At 37.4% G+C, this 16,582-nt stretch overlaps 1 protein-coding gene across 1 annotated transcript in view; it reads right to left on the bottom strand.

The window, feature by feature from the left end:
* Positions 1-6,168: 6,168 nt before the first annotated feature.
* LOC126248497 (gamma-aminobutyric acid type B receptor subunit 1) overlaps positions 6,169-16,582 on the bottom strand; it is a 117,130-nt gene continuing 106,716 nt past the window's right edge. The window contains exons 16-17 of the mRNA XM_049949534.1: positions 11,613-11,790; positions 6,169-8,395 (exon numbers count right to left, since the gene is read on the bottom strand). Of these exons, the coding sequence (XP_049805491.1) occupies positions 8,379-8,395; positions 11,613-11,790 (195 nt within the window). The 3' untranslated portion in view covers positions 6,169-8,378. The remainder of the gene's footprint in view (positions 8,396-11,612; positions 11,791-16,582) is intronic.

Below are 16,582 nucleotides of genomic sequence, written 5' to 3'. Positions count from 1 at the left end.
TGACTTGTAAACTGTTTGGTGAACATGTAACTTCTCTGTGACGCCAATTCTGAAATCCATGACTAAAATCTAAATTAACAGCACATTTTCTGCATAATAAACCTTGAATGAAGATCACTGTCATCAGTCAGCTCTAGCACATGAAAACTATTACTAATTGAAACAATATAACCTGCTTTATTCTGTTTTCAGAGAATTCTACAAAAAATCTTTATACTTTTGTTTTAAATATTTTCAGTGGAATAAATTATGAATGAGAAGATGAGCTTAAGCAGCTGATACTCAGTTGGAAACTTAAAAGGTGTTTGTTTGCTTGAGTAATACACTTCCAAATATTTTCTTGAACTCCAGTCTTTTACAAGTTTACTACAAATACACACAGAAATATAGACAACAGGTTACTCTGACAGAAATATACTCTCTATCACATCTACAAATTCTAAGTATATGTGTACATACTGTGCAGCCATTCTATAAGCACAAATGAACATGCTAGCATAAATGCACGCATTTGCTTACATATATACCTTCATAGAGAAACTGCTTCAAACTAGCAAACTTTGTGGAAACTTAGCAAGAAAAGCAAATAAAATTTGTCTCGAAATTGCATATATTTAAAAATGAAAAACATCATCTGCATTTTCTCATTAAAAACATTTATTGCATGTCACTGTGGAGTTCACCATCCTCGATGCAAGTGAACTAGAACATTCTGCTAGGTCAGAGACGATAGGTCTCTCTTGCCAACTTCATACAATGATAGGTCACTTGGGCTACACAGAAAGGTGATGATCCAGTATTCTTACAGAAACAAATTATTTAAATGACAAATTTAATGCATATTGCAACACACCGCAATGATATAGGCTTTCACATGCCTCTATGTACAATCTAATGTGATTCATTAGAACATACATGAAGTTACTTCAAATACAAATCAAGCTTTGCAGAGGGCTCTTCCTACTTTTGGAAGTTCCACTTAAAGTAAAGTGTACAAACAGTGGTTTGACTGTATGTACACACTAGTAATTACTGATAATAGCCTCTTCGAGCCACCATTTATTTCATACGATACAACATTCCATCTCTTAAAATGGAGTATTCCTCTTTTTTTTCATTACTTGATTTCCACAAGCCATGTGTTCACATGATAGATGTATTCTGCTATAATTTCTACATACCAAGCAACCATACCCCTATAAACTTCTTATCCTCTGCCAGCCACAATGTACTGAAATACCTTGTCTTATGATCAAATAGCTGTAAAAGTTCATCAGATCATATGCGTTTCATATTTCCATTTAATTTATAGAAGTTAAACATGGCTTTTATTTCAATAGATCGGAGCAAAGTTGTAATACGCAAGATATACAGATTCTATTCAGCACCTTTAATGTTAGAATTTTTATGACTGTTGCTCATCTTTTGCAGAACTCTTAATACCATCACAACTCTAATCCCAAGTAACTTCAAAGCAGAATGTTTAAAATGGGAATTCCATCTCTAAAATAACCCAAAAAGCTTTGGTGTGCTCTGGAATAGCATTTTTATTTTGAAAATAGAAAATGCCACATATTCACAATTTACAGAGCCAATTTCAACTTTTACTCATATGCACCTCCCCCCTTGCCCCCCCCCTCTCTCCCCCCCCACTCCCTCACCCTACACACACACACACACACACACACACACACACACACACACACACACAGAGAGAGAGAGAGAGAGAGAGAGAGAGAGAGAGAGAGAGAGAGAGAGAGAGCTGAAATACTTTTATTTTTAACAGATACTGCAAAAAGAAAACTGATCACCACTGATGGAGAAAATAAATCAGTATTTCAGTGACAGTAAAGAAGTTGAACAGCATTACTCTATGCAGATGAATAATATATACAATGTTACTCTACACTAATTTCAACTACACAACATATACAGAGATATCAAGATATCTGGACAAATCTCTGACAATACATGCAATCTCAACTGTTAAATCTAGAAAATTCTACATTCTATTAATGCATAACACTTTATGACTAGCAAACAAGTGTGACATACTGTCAAATTGTTTGCAAGTTGTACACTTATTACATTGTAGAAAAAGATAAATGAAAACCAAACAAACACAGTAGTAGTTTCATTCTATAGTTTAAAGGCTTGTGCAAATTCTTATTTTCTTGACAAATAAAAAAGTAAGAATGACTGCATTTACAGTCTTTAACCTAAATTTAGTGCCTTTATACTCTGTCAGAACCTGTCTGCAAAGGAATCTTCTGAACCAAAAACCCTCCATAGAAAATGCAAAAGAATTTATATGAATGAAGTGGTTCTTTCAAATTTTACCTGGAAAGCAGTCACATTTCAAAATGGAGTATCATCCACACTACTACCCCAGATCACAGAAGAAACAGATTGACCAAGCACTTGCTCTGGCAGGCAGTCCTCGTCAGTGAACAGCCACCAGGCAACGACAGCATCACACCATTACTGGGGGCAACAACAACTAGATGACATTTCATTCGGTGAAATTTGGAGCAACTTTGCCCGACCACAAACAGTAGTAACAGATTACATACAACTTCGATATTGAGATAGAATTATTTTGCCTGCTGTTTTAGACAAAGTAAGCAAAATGGAGTAGGAAAGTAAGTATGTAGGTGTGTGAATTTTTACATAATCATGAAAGGCATTGGGCAGTTCATGTGAACCTGATTTGTGCTCCAGCCTTCTTTAGCATTATCCCAAAACCTTGCACATATGTTGATTGATACCTTTTGTTGGTTCCTCATTATACTTGTGGAAGAAATTTAAATGCAGAACATAAATAACTGATGATAACCATAAAGTAGTTCACACACAAATCAGCAGAAGAATACTGTCTGTGATGCTAGTGAAAAAGTGGAGAGAATGCAAGCCTTCTTTGATGCTTCACTATAAGACTGACAACTAACTGAACAAGAGCAAACATCGGCAAATGCATACCAAATGTGACCAAATGTTTTCTCATGCTTGTCAATCGTTTAGACCAGAGAGTATTCTTGTTCTCTGAAACCAGGCTTCAGTGTGCAATTAATTAGTGTTCTCTGCCATTCCTTTCCATTACTCACTGTGCATTTCAAGAGCATTTACATGGTAGTGAATGGAAGGAAACACAACAGGAAAAGAATTTCATCAGATAAACACTTGCAAACACTGAGATTATAAATTCGCTAATAAATAGTTTCTCGGTGTGAAAAAGCTAAGCAAGAAAGGAAAACAACATTAAAGACAGGTTATGAAGCAAATAATGTCACATAGAATAAGAGATTAGAAATCACATGTTTTTGAATGTTTTCAAAAGGTCACAGGCATGGTGGATAGCAAGTGAAATCTGAAGCAAACATGTTGTTTGCTCACACACGCCTACTGTTTGCACATGAGAGAATGCAATCTGCATCAATGTTCATTTGATTAGTGTTATCCATGCTTAAAATATCCTTGCATTAAACACAACATTTCAAGAATGTAGGGACTGAAATGTGATATAGAACTGTCTCTTGAATGTGCACTAAATCGTGCATGACTCTCAAAATCAAAGTATTTAAATTAGTCCAGCAAAGCTTGAAAATAAAGAGCTCTGTTTGCAAATACTTGATGAAAGATTTCTTTTAATGAATCTAACACTATATGAGCTGCTAGAGTTATTAATGGACTCTAAATATATATTTTGCATTTTTGTCAGAGACAGTTATTGTTACAAGCAATGCCAGATTGCTGGGTATGGATCCAGAAAAGTAGCACAACAGACTCCTGTGTGATGCTCATTTTTAAGGCAAATCATTCACGAACACCAGGTAACAACAGCTTACACAAACAGCAGTTCCTCTATTCTAAAATTTACATCTGATACTGGTTCTTCAGCAATATGTGAGGGACCCACGGACAAGACCACCATCACCTGAACTGAAAGTGAGTACACCATGAAGAACACACAGTGCAGCTAGTCACCTTATGGCAGAAACCAATAGAACACCACAAAAGTGTGAAGTATTTTCAGAAATCACAGAAATGCCTACAAGACAATTAAAAGAAAATTCTTTATGGTGTGATCATGATGATGATGATGACGCTGATACTCCTCCACAAAAGCAAATAGTGAAACAAAAAATTAATAATATGAACGGATCTTTAAAAAACAAATCTTCCTACTTGTCAAAAATTAAAGGGATGATTAGTGCACTTTAGAAACTCATATAATATTAACCCACGTGTTTAGCAGTTTCTCATTATTCCAGGGCACTGGGGGTTGACACGCAACGCAAGAGCAAACAAGTGACATTGGTCCTTGGCTGAAAAAAAATCTCTCTAATGTTATTTTACAAATCTTCAACGTATATTTTTTTTTTCAAAAACTGGGCATCATTTTACCTGGGCAGTCTACAATTAGACAATGGAATGGTACCACAAAATTTCTACCAGGATTTAACGAAAGCCTTTTTAATCAACTTAGCAAGAAATCTGAGGCACAATTCTGTTTAGAAAGAGCATGTGTAATGTCTTTTGACAAGATGTCAATAATGTGGCATCTGGAATACACAAACGATCCAGATTTAGTAGGCGGTCTGGAAGATTTAGGTGATATGGGAAGGAAACCCCTTACACAAATTATGCAATTGTTTTTATGATTAGAGGTAACTACAGTAACTAGAAACTGCCTGTTTCATACTTTTAGTCTAATTCAGGAGTAAAACATGCAGATTTATTGGGACTCTAACAGGAGCAAATTATCTTATAGCAAAATGCAAACCTGGAATGAAAACTGGTCATTTATGATCAGGGAGCTTTCAGCTGAAGCATGCACAGGCATTTACAGGTTATACCAGAAAAACCGTATTTCAGTAGGAATAGACAGTGAGTGTTTTCTATTTAGGATGTTCCATGTTTATTCAAAAGCATACAAACCAATCTGCTCAGTGGCAACTTCACTTTCAACGATGCTCTTGTTTCGTTTGAAGACGTCAGGCTGACATACAATATTGACAAAAAAACAAACAAACGGATACTGTTAAAATTCACTGACAGTCATTTACAACCTGATTCATTTCAGAAAATGACTGTGAAAATGGCAGATCAAGTACTCAGCCATACTGTTGCTGCAGCTGTCTGGAAACGTAGAGCAACTAAGGCAAAGCAGATTGATACAGCTTAAAACACAAAACACATGAACAATTTATTTGACATTTTGAGTAGCAGGACAGCATTTTCCTCTCATCCATTTAGATGTGTTTTATCAGAACAGTACCCAGTAGTAATGGTAACAATAGGAAAGGCAAAAGTATTTTTAAGTACTGTAAATAAAAATGAGAAAAGTGTTACATTCCATTAATTTAATTTATTTATCTGTTCCACATATAATTGTAAGAAGTATCCTTACAGTAGAAACAAATTTCATTTGTGGAACTATGGGAGCTAATCTGCAATCTTCAGCTACAGTCGGCTATGGGGGAACGCACTCGGCGTGCAGCACTCTCGCCTTCAGCTAATCACCAACAATGAACAAACCCAACCTCAGATACTTCACTGAACAGAAAGCACTGCCAATTCCATGACATACATAGGTCAATGGGCATTGTAGTGATGTGTGTGACAATCATTGACTGACAGAAAAACTATTTCTGCAGTTGCATGTTCCGCAGTAAGGACAGTCAATGTGTTTCTCCTCTGATCTGGGCTACTACCATCCACATTGTTGGCATGCATTTCCCAACTCATTCTTCTTCTTTTATTACAGTGCGTAAAAATTACTTTATCTAACAATCATCATAACTTAATCCTCAGTGTTTCATATGAAGGTTTTCACTAAATGACCTGTCCGCGTTTCATCTATCATTTGCACTTTTTATGATAAGTAAATATTTCGAAAAATCATTTTCTCCACCTGGTTTAAATCACTTCTCCCCCCCCCCCCCCCCCCCACACACACACGCACACAACTGTAACGGACAGGTCATTTCAGCTGTTGCACAAGAAAATGATTTTCCAGCAGGTACTAAAATAGTAAGTACTGCAATTTACGTAACACAGTATTGATGAAACTGTACAATTGTTTTATGTACAAGGAACTCTTCTTTAGTTTAAATATCATGAAGATCAAAATTAAGTGAACAATAATTTATTTCAAAATGTGAACAAGCAGGGTGCACTTATATGAAATAAAATTTATTCATTCTGTTATATGATGTAACATGGGTTCATTCTTTCTGCACTATCAGTAAGTCTACATGGACACTAACATAAAATGTTGGGCGTCATCCATCTTTAACAGATCTCTTACAGCATGCATCCATACAGGTATGTCATGGCCTTTTTATCTTCTCAACATACTGGCAACTACAATGTAAAGCATGACAAAATACATTCACAGACTTGGTACTTGGGAAATGGAATTTTCAAAAAAATTGTAAGTAACTTGAATTTAATTTACCTTACTCCAATGGCAACCAGTTCTGAATATGAATTATTGGTTCCTTCATTATAACACAACTGAAGTAAACACAAGGATCAGAAAGCCAGGGTGCAGGCCAAGAATAATTTGATGCCATCTCCAAGGTGACATACTTTAGGATACATAGTAAGATGTTACGGGGGAAGGAATAAATAAATTCAATGTGACTGAAAAATGTGAGCTTTAAAATTTCAGTTCTGTCTGTTACAGGGAACATGGTTTAAGCAATCTCAGAAATTACAGGGCCTGTAGAGGTATTCAACAAGTCTTTTTAGGCAGAATATAAGTGGAAATAATTGTTTAACTGATATTCCCACAATTCAGTTAAATAAAATTTGTTCCATTTCTTCCAACTTTAAAAATAAACAGCTAATTTACAATTTCAAGGACTGTTAGGATATGTGATAGTTTAAAATGAGCTGCTGTGATATTTTACACTGAATCAAAATAGCTGAGAATAATATGCAGATATTCTAGTTCTGAACATAAGAAAACAATAAACTGTAAATACAACACACACACACACACACACACACACACTGTTGTCTTTCAACATTGCCAGCTGACTCTGTGTGTGTGTGTGTGTGTGTGTGTGTGTGTGTATCTGTCATTTCCTCCTAAATTATTTACATTCTGCCAAAACTTTCCTAAACACATCTACAGAATTAATAATTCATGTCACAACAAAAACCCACCTTCAAAGGAGAACCCTATAACTACGTACGAATTTTAACTGTCACTAGTAAAAGTTAGTGACATTAAGCTTATGACATGTTCTTCAGTATGAGACTATGATAAACTACCCACAACACATCACAGCAGCACATTGCGAGACTACTTCAAATACTTTAAAGGATAATTATATATCCTAATTTTATAACACAGCATGCACACTAACAGAGAAATTATAAACAAATGTTGCTAATTTCCTATTCACTGACAACACAATAAAAATTAGCAGTTTCACCTAGTGCTGATACTGCTTTTTCCCCACTGGTTTTCACTTCTTGGGGGACCACAGTCATAGGGAACTTTTGAAACAAGTTTCCACTAGTTGACGGTAAATTTCTATTCAGCAATTTCACACAATAATAATTTTAGCTTTATACCCAATCTCAAGTGCAAGCTGAAGCGTCATAAACAGTTGGACATGCCTAAATGACATCATTGTCGAAGTAAGATATATCTTGTCCCAGTTGTCATATGTACTCATAGCCTGTAATATGATAACTGGTTTAAAAGACCAAATATATGTTATTTCAATGATGACATGTCATTTAGGCATGCTGGACATTTTATGACATTTCAGCTTGCACTTGAAAACACACACACACACACACACACACACACACACACACACACACAATAAACTGTATATATGTCCCTAGCAAGCACACTGATTCTTTAATGGATAAATATTATACCATATACTTCAGATACGTCGCAAAATTGTTTTTTATTTCCACAGAACTTCTTGAGGGAAAAATGCAGTATGGCACAGAATATTGCATACCTCAGAGCAATATGGAAACACACACAATCTTCTCAGTATGAACTACAACACACAACATTCTCATATGGGCATATATTAGTACTGCCTTTCATCACAGGGCTGACACATCACAAGCATCTATTAATATTCACTATCATACACACATATTCCTTAAGACTATTCAAGTTCAGACCATAACAATTATGATCTGAGCATAATTTTGAATGAGCACATAGAAGCTGAGAAATCAGCATTCAAGAAAGAGGAAAACATTAAAAAACCTTCGTCAGCTGTACCACAAATAAAATATCACTTTTTTAACAGAATGTTTGAGACCTTGGTAAGATGACAATCCAGGTGTTGGAAAAGCATGTTGAGAATCACAGACGTCACGGAGCTAGCATATTATACGCAGCTCATTCCTGAAAAGAGATAGCTATGAAGTTCTGTGTTCTTGTACACTTACTTCCTGGATTAATTTGTTACCACACAATACAAAAATTGCAAATTTTTATCTGGTAATTACAAAAAATTCATTCACAAAAATTACACAATTTTCTCGAAACATTCAAGAGCACTATTTACTCAGATATAAACTGTGCCAGTAAAACATGCTCAAAGTAGCACATGTATGTAAGATGAATAACATTATGCACAAAACAATTTAATACAAAGTGCTCCACATTTTAAAAACACTGTGAAAGATATACATCATACTAAATTACTGTGACACCTATGCCCAACATATGGCTAGTTTCATGCTATCACTGCCCATTTCCTCCAAAAGAAACAGCTGCATAAATGCACACACATATAGCAACAATGAATTTAAATAAGCAACATTCATAACAAAGCAAATTAATGTCTGAAAAGTAATTGCAAACATGCTGAATGGCAAGTGAATCTACTGTAAAGAATAAGATCTTGAGATGTAAGTGCTGCAGAGTAGTGTCGGTTGCCAAAAAGTACAGAATTATCAGATATCTTCACATTATCCTTCAAAAGAAATATTTCTGCAGATCGTCAATATAATATGTGGTATAGTAAAATCAAAATAACTGGTAATTAACAACTCTGAATGTTCTACCTTCTGCATAGTGGTTAGCTTTAAAAACATTAATTATTCCTGCCATTGTTGCACTACAGATTTCTCTCTCTCTTTTTCTAATACAGATAAAAACCTCCCGCCCCCCCTCCCCCCTTCTCTCTCTTTCGCATTCACCATTATGTGGATTACAAACAAAAGGATGTGATGTAGATATAAACTGAACATTAACCATTACCAAGATTTTCACAGAAAACCAGCAGTTTCCATTGAAAGTTGTCGATGCACATTATGCACAACAGCATAATGCCTGTGATAAAATTATATCAACTAGTTAATTAGGTGTTCCAGTATGACAAACAAGGACTTTTAGAATGGGGCGATTGTGATGTTTCAAAGATTTTTGTTTCCACATTAACTCTTAATGACAGGTTTGAGGTTTGTATTGGTGGCCATGGTGTACTGTTATTAAGTCAGTTACAAGAAAAACATTAGTATTTTTCCAAGAATGTGTGAGTGAAGGGTTTCATAGTAAGTATAGAAACAATAAAAAATGTTTCTGTAAAGGAAAATATCAGCAGTTTCATACCACTACATCCCAAGAAACTTAAGAGTTGTAAATGAGCCTATTGCATTGTTTATGGTGATAGCAACAGTTTTTAAGAATAATAAATCACAGTCATTTCACCATCTACTGCAAATCTGGTCAATGAAGAGTGTGAATAGATTTATTCACTTATCTGTCACCTCAAGTGTGGCTTAGTAGCTTCACGTTTGATACCCGGTCAATGCTAGGATTTTTATCCTCATGTTTGATCCTCGGTCAATGCTAGGATTTTTATCCTTTATTTATCACCTCTTCCACATCTAGAAATGTTTATCGATGTGAAAAATGCCGAGTTGCACTGTGGTTTGAAATCCATGTTAAACTGTTGGTCCCCCTATAACTGGCTGGGTGAGTCAGTTTAAAGATCAAAGGAAGGCAATGGCATCCCTCCTCCAACAGGACCATGCCTAGTAAAGCATTGTGGAGTTCAAAACAATCATCAGATTGATGACTGCTTTACTTATGAAAATAAATCACTACTCACCAAACAAAATGAGTGTTGAGCAACAATCAGGCACATAAAGAAGAAAAATTCTTCAGCAGTTGAACAATATACTCCTCCAAATCATGCTCTCTCTCTCTCGACACACACACACACACACACACACACACACACACACACACACACACACAGACACAGAGAGAGAGAGAGAGAGAGAGAGAGAGAGAGAGAGAGAGAGAGAGAGGGAGAGAGGGAGAGAGGGAGGGAGGGAGGGAGGGAGAGAGGGAGAGAGGGAGAGAGAGAGAGAGAGAGAGAGTCACTTACTTTTGTCTTCTATCATTGCCAGCTGACTGTGTGTGTGTGTGTGTGTGTGTGTGTGTGTGTGTGTGTGTGTGTGTGTGTGTGTGGAGGTGGAGGTGGAGGTGGAGGAGGACTTCGGGACTTTGAAAGTTAAGCAATTTTTCATCCTATCTATGAGCTTGCCCATTGCTCAAAACTCATATTTGGAGAGTAGTGATGTATCACTTACACATCAATACTCATCAGCCCCTTTCTATAAGTGAAATGACCACGTAAAAAGTTCCAGCACTAGATATTGCCATTTGTTCTCTCTGCTAGTTTATCTGCATCCCAATTTCACTAATTGTTTCATTAATAGGTTCATAAGCGTGTTTCAGTAATAGGTTAATAAGCACATCTCTTTTGCCTAACATGGTAGTTATCTACCTCGTCTTTCCATCAAACTGAAGCAGACAGGTGTCTGTGATGCAAATTAATTGAACTAAGGCAAAAAATACCTTACCAGCAAAAATCGATCTCAATATAACGTATTACTGCAATGACACACTACAAATAAACCCATTAATGCCGCATTTTATGGAGCTATTATAAGACAGTAAATGCACACTCAGCAATCTAACATAATACCAATGACAGAATTTGGTCATAATGCATGCAGCAACTATCACCCAGATAAAATCAGAGCAACCCGCACGTGTAAAATTTTATCTATACTGCAAGTAAACTGCAGTGTATGCAACAGTTATCATGAAGTACAATCAGTGAAATGTTATCTTGGTACAGTTATGTTTAGACATATACAGAGAAATCTGTGCAACCCTTGGTTAAACAAATTACTACTACCTACTGGAGTGCTTAGAGAAGCTATAATACACTACACATTGTGCAATTACACCATTAGAAATGACTTTTGCAGTAATAATTTCCAATAACAAATAATTTATGAACACAGGGGAGAAAATTTTACAATTAAAAGCCACCCATTAAATTATAAATAGGAGAAAAATAAATAACTGACTGACATTCACATGGGTAAATAATGATCAAATCACATTCTACAAACAAGAACAATTCACTTCAAGGGGTAAAAATAATTTTATAAGTATGAGTCAGAAAGCTCATAATCAGATGGGTTGACTATTGTACTCCGAGTATACGAAATGCCTTTGCCAAAAGAAGAGACAGATGCGCGCTCGCTAGTACGAATATCTGTGATAATCAGAGTATCTCTACTGGCTTTCAGACCTGTAGGAAGGGCGTCATCCACCTGCTGTTGGGGCTGCTGCTGTGCACCATGTTCTGGCTGACTTTGCTGCTGGTGGTGGTGAGAAGAGCTCTGTTGTGCCAAACTGACTCCAGCTGCTGCTTTAGCTGCTTCTCGTTCTTGGAGGCGTAACTTCAGCATTCTGATTTTCTCTTCTTTCTGCATAGGGGAAACATGTATCGTTTGAAATCAATTGAAAATATAATTATGACCGGTAATGGCCAAATCATGGAAAATGCTTTAGATTTTTGCTTACAAGAACATCACCTTGTGCATCACAATCTCAATTATAATTGATGAAGTAAATCTAAAGATATATGATTTAAGAGTAAAGGCAACACCTCACCAACCAGTAGAGGTGTTGAGCCACTGACAGGCACATAAATGAGACTGAACACTTTGTTGGCTTTCTGAAATATCCTTTTTATGAGAAAGGGTATGGGAAACTCATCCTCCTCCTCCTCCCCCCCCCCTTCCACCCAAATAAAACACACACACACACACACACACACACACACACACACACACACACACACACCTCTTTATGGGTACATTGTGTTTGCTGAACAATTTGTGCCTGGCACACTTTGTTCAGCCGGCACAATGCACCCTTACAAGTTTGCATGTATACTCTGTCTCAAAATAAGACATGTCCAAAAATTCGTAAAGTTTTCAGTCTTGTTCATGTACTGTTGATGACTCACCACCCTTAGTATTCACCGAGTTGTTGCCTTTAGTCTTAAATTATTTATACTCTCTCAGAATTTTATGATACCACATTTAAACATGAAGACAGCTTTTTATTTGAATTTAATATCTAGTGTACGGTGACTGGAACTCGATAGTAGGAAAAGGAAGAGAAGGAAACGTAGTAGGTGAATATGGAATGGGAGTAAGGAAGGAAAGAGGAAGCCGCCTGGTAGAATTTTGCACAGAGCATAACTTAATCATAGCTAACACGTGGTTCAAGAATCATAAGAGAAGGTTGTATACATGGAAGAAGCCTGGAGATACTTGAAGGTCTCAGATAGATTATATAATGGTAAGACAGAGATTCAGGAACCAGGTTTTAAATTGTAAGACATTTCCAGGGGCAGATGTGGACTCTGACCACAATCTATTGGTTATGAACTGCAGATTAAAACTGAAGAAACTGCAAACAGGTAGGAATTTGAGAAATTTGGAATTTGGATAAACTGAAAGAACCAGAGGTTGTAGAGAGCTTCAGGGAGAGCATTAGGGAATGATTGACAAGAATGGGGGAAAGAAATACAGTAGAAGAAGAATGGGTAGCTTTGAGAGACAAAATAGTGAAGGTAGCAGAGGATCAAGTAGGTAAAACAATGAGGACTAATAGAAATCCTTGGGTAACAGAAGAGATATTGAATTTAATTGATGAAAGGAGAAAATATAAAAATGCAGTAAATGAAGCAGGCAAAAAGGAATGCAAATGTCTCAAAAATGAGATCAACAGGAAGTGCAAAATGGATAAGCAGGGATGGCTGGAGGACAAATGTACGGATGTAAAGGCACAAATCACTAGGGGTAAGATAGATACTGACTACAGGAAAATTAAAGAAACCTTTGGAGTAAAGAGAACCACTTGCATGAATATCAAGAGCTCAGATGGAAACCCAGTTCTAAGCAAAGAAGGGAAAGCAGAAAGGTGGAAGGAGTATATAGAGGATCTATACAAGGGGTGTATATAGAGGTTCTATACAAGGGCGATGTACTTGAGGACAATATTCTGGAAATGGAAGAGGATGTAGATGAATAAGAAATAGGAGATCCGATATTGCGTGAAGAGTTTGACAGAGCACTGAAAGACCTAAGTCAAAACAAGGACCCGGAAGTAAACAAAATTCCATTCGAACTACTGACAGCCTTGGGAGAGCCAGGCCTAACAAAACTCTATCATCTAGTGAGTAAGATGTATGAGACAGGCGAAATACCCTCAGACTTCAAGAAGAATATAATAATTCCAATCCCAAAGAAAGCAGGTGTTGACAGATGTGAAAATTACTGAACTATCATTTTAATAAGCCACAGCTGCAAAATATTAACACGAATTCTTTACAGACGAATGGAAAAACTGGTAGAAGCCAACCTCGGGGAAGATCAGTTTGGATTCCATAGAAATCTTGGAACATGTGAGGCAATACTGACCCTACGACTTATCTTAGAAAATAGATTAAGGAAAGGCAAACCTACGTTTCTAGCATTTGTAGACTTTGAGAAAGCTTTTGACAATGTTAACTGGAATACTCTCTTTCAAATTCTAAAGGTGGCAGGGGTAAAATACAGGGAGCGAAAGGCTATTTACAATTTGTACAGAAACCAGATGGCAGTTATAAGAGTCGAGGGACATGAAAGGGAAGCAGTGGTTGGGAAGGGAGTAAGACAGGGTTGTAGCCTCTCCCTGATGTTATTCAATCTGTATATTGAGCAAGCAGTAAAGGAAACAAAAGAAAAATTCGGAGTAGGTATTAAAATCCATGGAGAAGAAATAAAAACTTTGAGGTTTGCCGATGACATTGTAATTCTGTCAGAGACAGCAAAGGACTTGGAAGAGCAGTTGAACGGAATGGATGGTGTCTTGAAGGGAGGATATAAGATGAACATCAACAAAAGCAAAACGAGGATAATGGAATGTAGTCTAATTAAGTCGGGTGATGTTGAGGGTATTAGATTAGGAAATGAGACACTTAAAGTAGTAAAGGAGTTTTGCTATTTGGGGAGTAAAATAACTGATGATGGTCGAAGTAGAGAGGATATAAAATGTAGACTGGCAATGGCAAGGAAAGTGTTTCTGAAGAAGAGAAATTTGTTAACATCAAGTATAGATTTAAGTGTCAGGAAGTCATTTCTGAAAGTATTTGTATGGAGTGTAGCCATGTATGGAAGTGAAACATGGACGATAAATAGTTTAGACAAGAAGAGAATAGAAGCTTTCGAAATGTGGTGCTACAGAAGAATGCTGAAGATTAAATGGGTAGATCACATAACTAATGAGGAGGTATTGAGTAGGATTGGGGAGAAGAGGAGTATGTGGCACAACTTAACTAGAAGAAGGGATCGGTTGGTAGGACATGTTCTGAGGCATCAAGGGATCACCAATTTAGTACTGGAGGGCAGCGTGGAGGGTAAAAATCGTAGGGGGAGACCAAGAGATGAATACACTAAGCAGATTCGGAAGGATGTAGGTTGCAGTAGGTACTGGGAGATGAAGAAGCTTGCACAGGATAGGGTAGCATGGAGAGCTGCATCAAACCAGTCTCAGGACTGAAGACCACAACAACAACAACAACAACAACAATGAGGAGGTATTGAATAGAATTGGAGAGAAGAGAAATTTGTGGCACAACTTGACTAGAAGAAGGGATCGGTTGGTAGGGCATATTCTGAGGCATCAAGGAATCACCAATTTAGTATTGGAGGGCAGCGTGGAGGGTAAAAATCATAGAGGGAGACCAAGAGATGAATACACTAAACAGATTCAGAAGGATGTAGGTTGCAGTAGGTACTGGGAGATGAAGAAGCTTGCACAGGATAGAGTAGCATGGAGAGCTGCATCAAACCAGTATCTGGACTGAAGACCACAACAACAACATCTAGTGGTCATCAGGACAACCGAAATGGTTCTTTGTTTTCTACATGACAGTGGTTTTTATTCTCAGATATAACATTTTAAACTGCTTTCAGGGTGGGGTGGGATGGCTGGGGTTAGGGGCATCTCCAGCCACATGCTTGGTCAGCGGGAACCGGAACCCTGGACCCTGTCTCCTTTGCCTGCTGACTCTGTCACTGCTCCTTTTCTCTGTGTTAATTGGGTTTACATGGTTGGCCTCCTTTTCTGCCACACCCTGTTTTTTCCTTCCTTTTTTTTCCCTTATAGGAGTAGCACTCTGTTGATTTGTGGGTGCAGCCCTCCTCTTTAATGCTTTCCCAATGATGGATCAGATATGGGGCAGCTGTGGGAGGGCCTGCCCTCTTTGCATGGAGACCTCAGGGGGACACCCATGTGCGGCCATAATTATTTCTCTCATTGTGTTTCATTATTAATCATTCAACTTACCTCCATTAAATTTTAACCCTTTCCCTTTTAATTTTCTGGAGCACTTGAATAGAAGGAATTGTTTACTCTGTAGCTGTCTTCGCCCTTAATCAGGCTAGTGGGGATCAGATGCTGGTGGGGTTTTCTCTCACCATAGCTGAGCCCTAAGAGACCACTTGTCTGCTCTAACCTACAAACGAATTCAATCCATATTCTTTTACTTCTCTGCAAATTGTTTTTTCAGCTCTGGCATCAGCATTTCCTTCAGAGCCTCGCTTTTACCACTCCTACATACTTTCCGCATCTGAACATATTCCTAGTGGACATCCTCTGTATGAACGAACACTTGACTGAGGGCCTGATGACCTTGCTGTTTAGTCGCTTACCCCTAGCCAATCAACCACTCTTATCTTTGTTCGTCTCCTCCTCCCCCTGTTTCATCCATCTCATCCCACCCTCCCCTCTCTCACTACCCATCCCCTCTTTGCCCCATCTCTCTGCTCGGCCATGCCTATCTGCACGTATATCCATGAAACACATTCCAACATTACCCAGTCATGCAGGCCAGACCAAATGTCAGGTGTTAGCAACTTTTTTCACCCCTGTCCCTACCCAGTTCTGAGCTATTATTAAAATTTCAAGTCTCTAACTCATCAAGAAGTTCGTTTAACATCAATTGCAAAATTTTAACTTAATAGACAGATAAGAAAGTGATGTATAGAGTACATTTTCTGATGGAGGATAGGAGGTAGGAGCATGTCTGGAATAAAGCACTTATCTAAAGCCACTGAACTGACTGATTTTTCATGTTACTTGTCACAGTGTAAGGACCCAAGTTCAAAGGCCGAAACAAAATCATGCACTAATACACCTAACAAACAATTTGTTAGTAATGCA

This window comes from Schistocerca nitens, chromosome 3 (genome assembly GCF_023898315.1).
Source record: "Schistocerca nitens isolate TAMUIC-IGC-003100 chromosome 3, iqSchNite1.1, whole genome shotgun sequence".
NCBI lineage: Eukaryota > Metazoa > Arthropoda > Insecta > Orthoptera > Acrididae > Schistocerca > Schistocerca nitens.
Note: the sequence above shows the minus strand (reverse complement) of the source record. Positions and strands in the feature narration are given on the sequence as shown.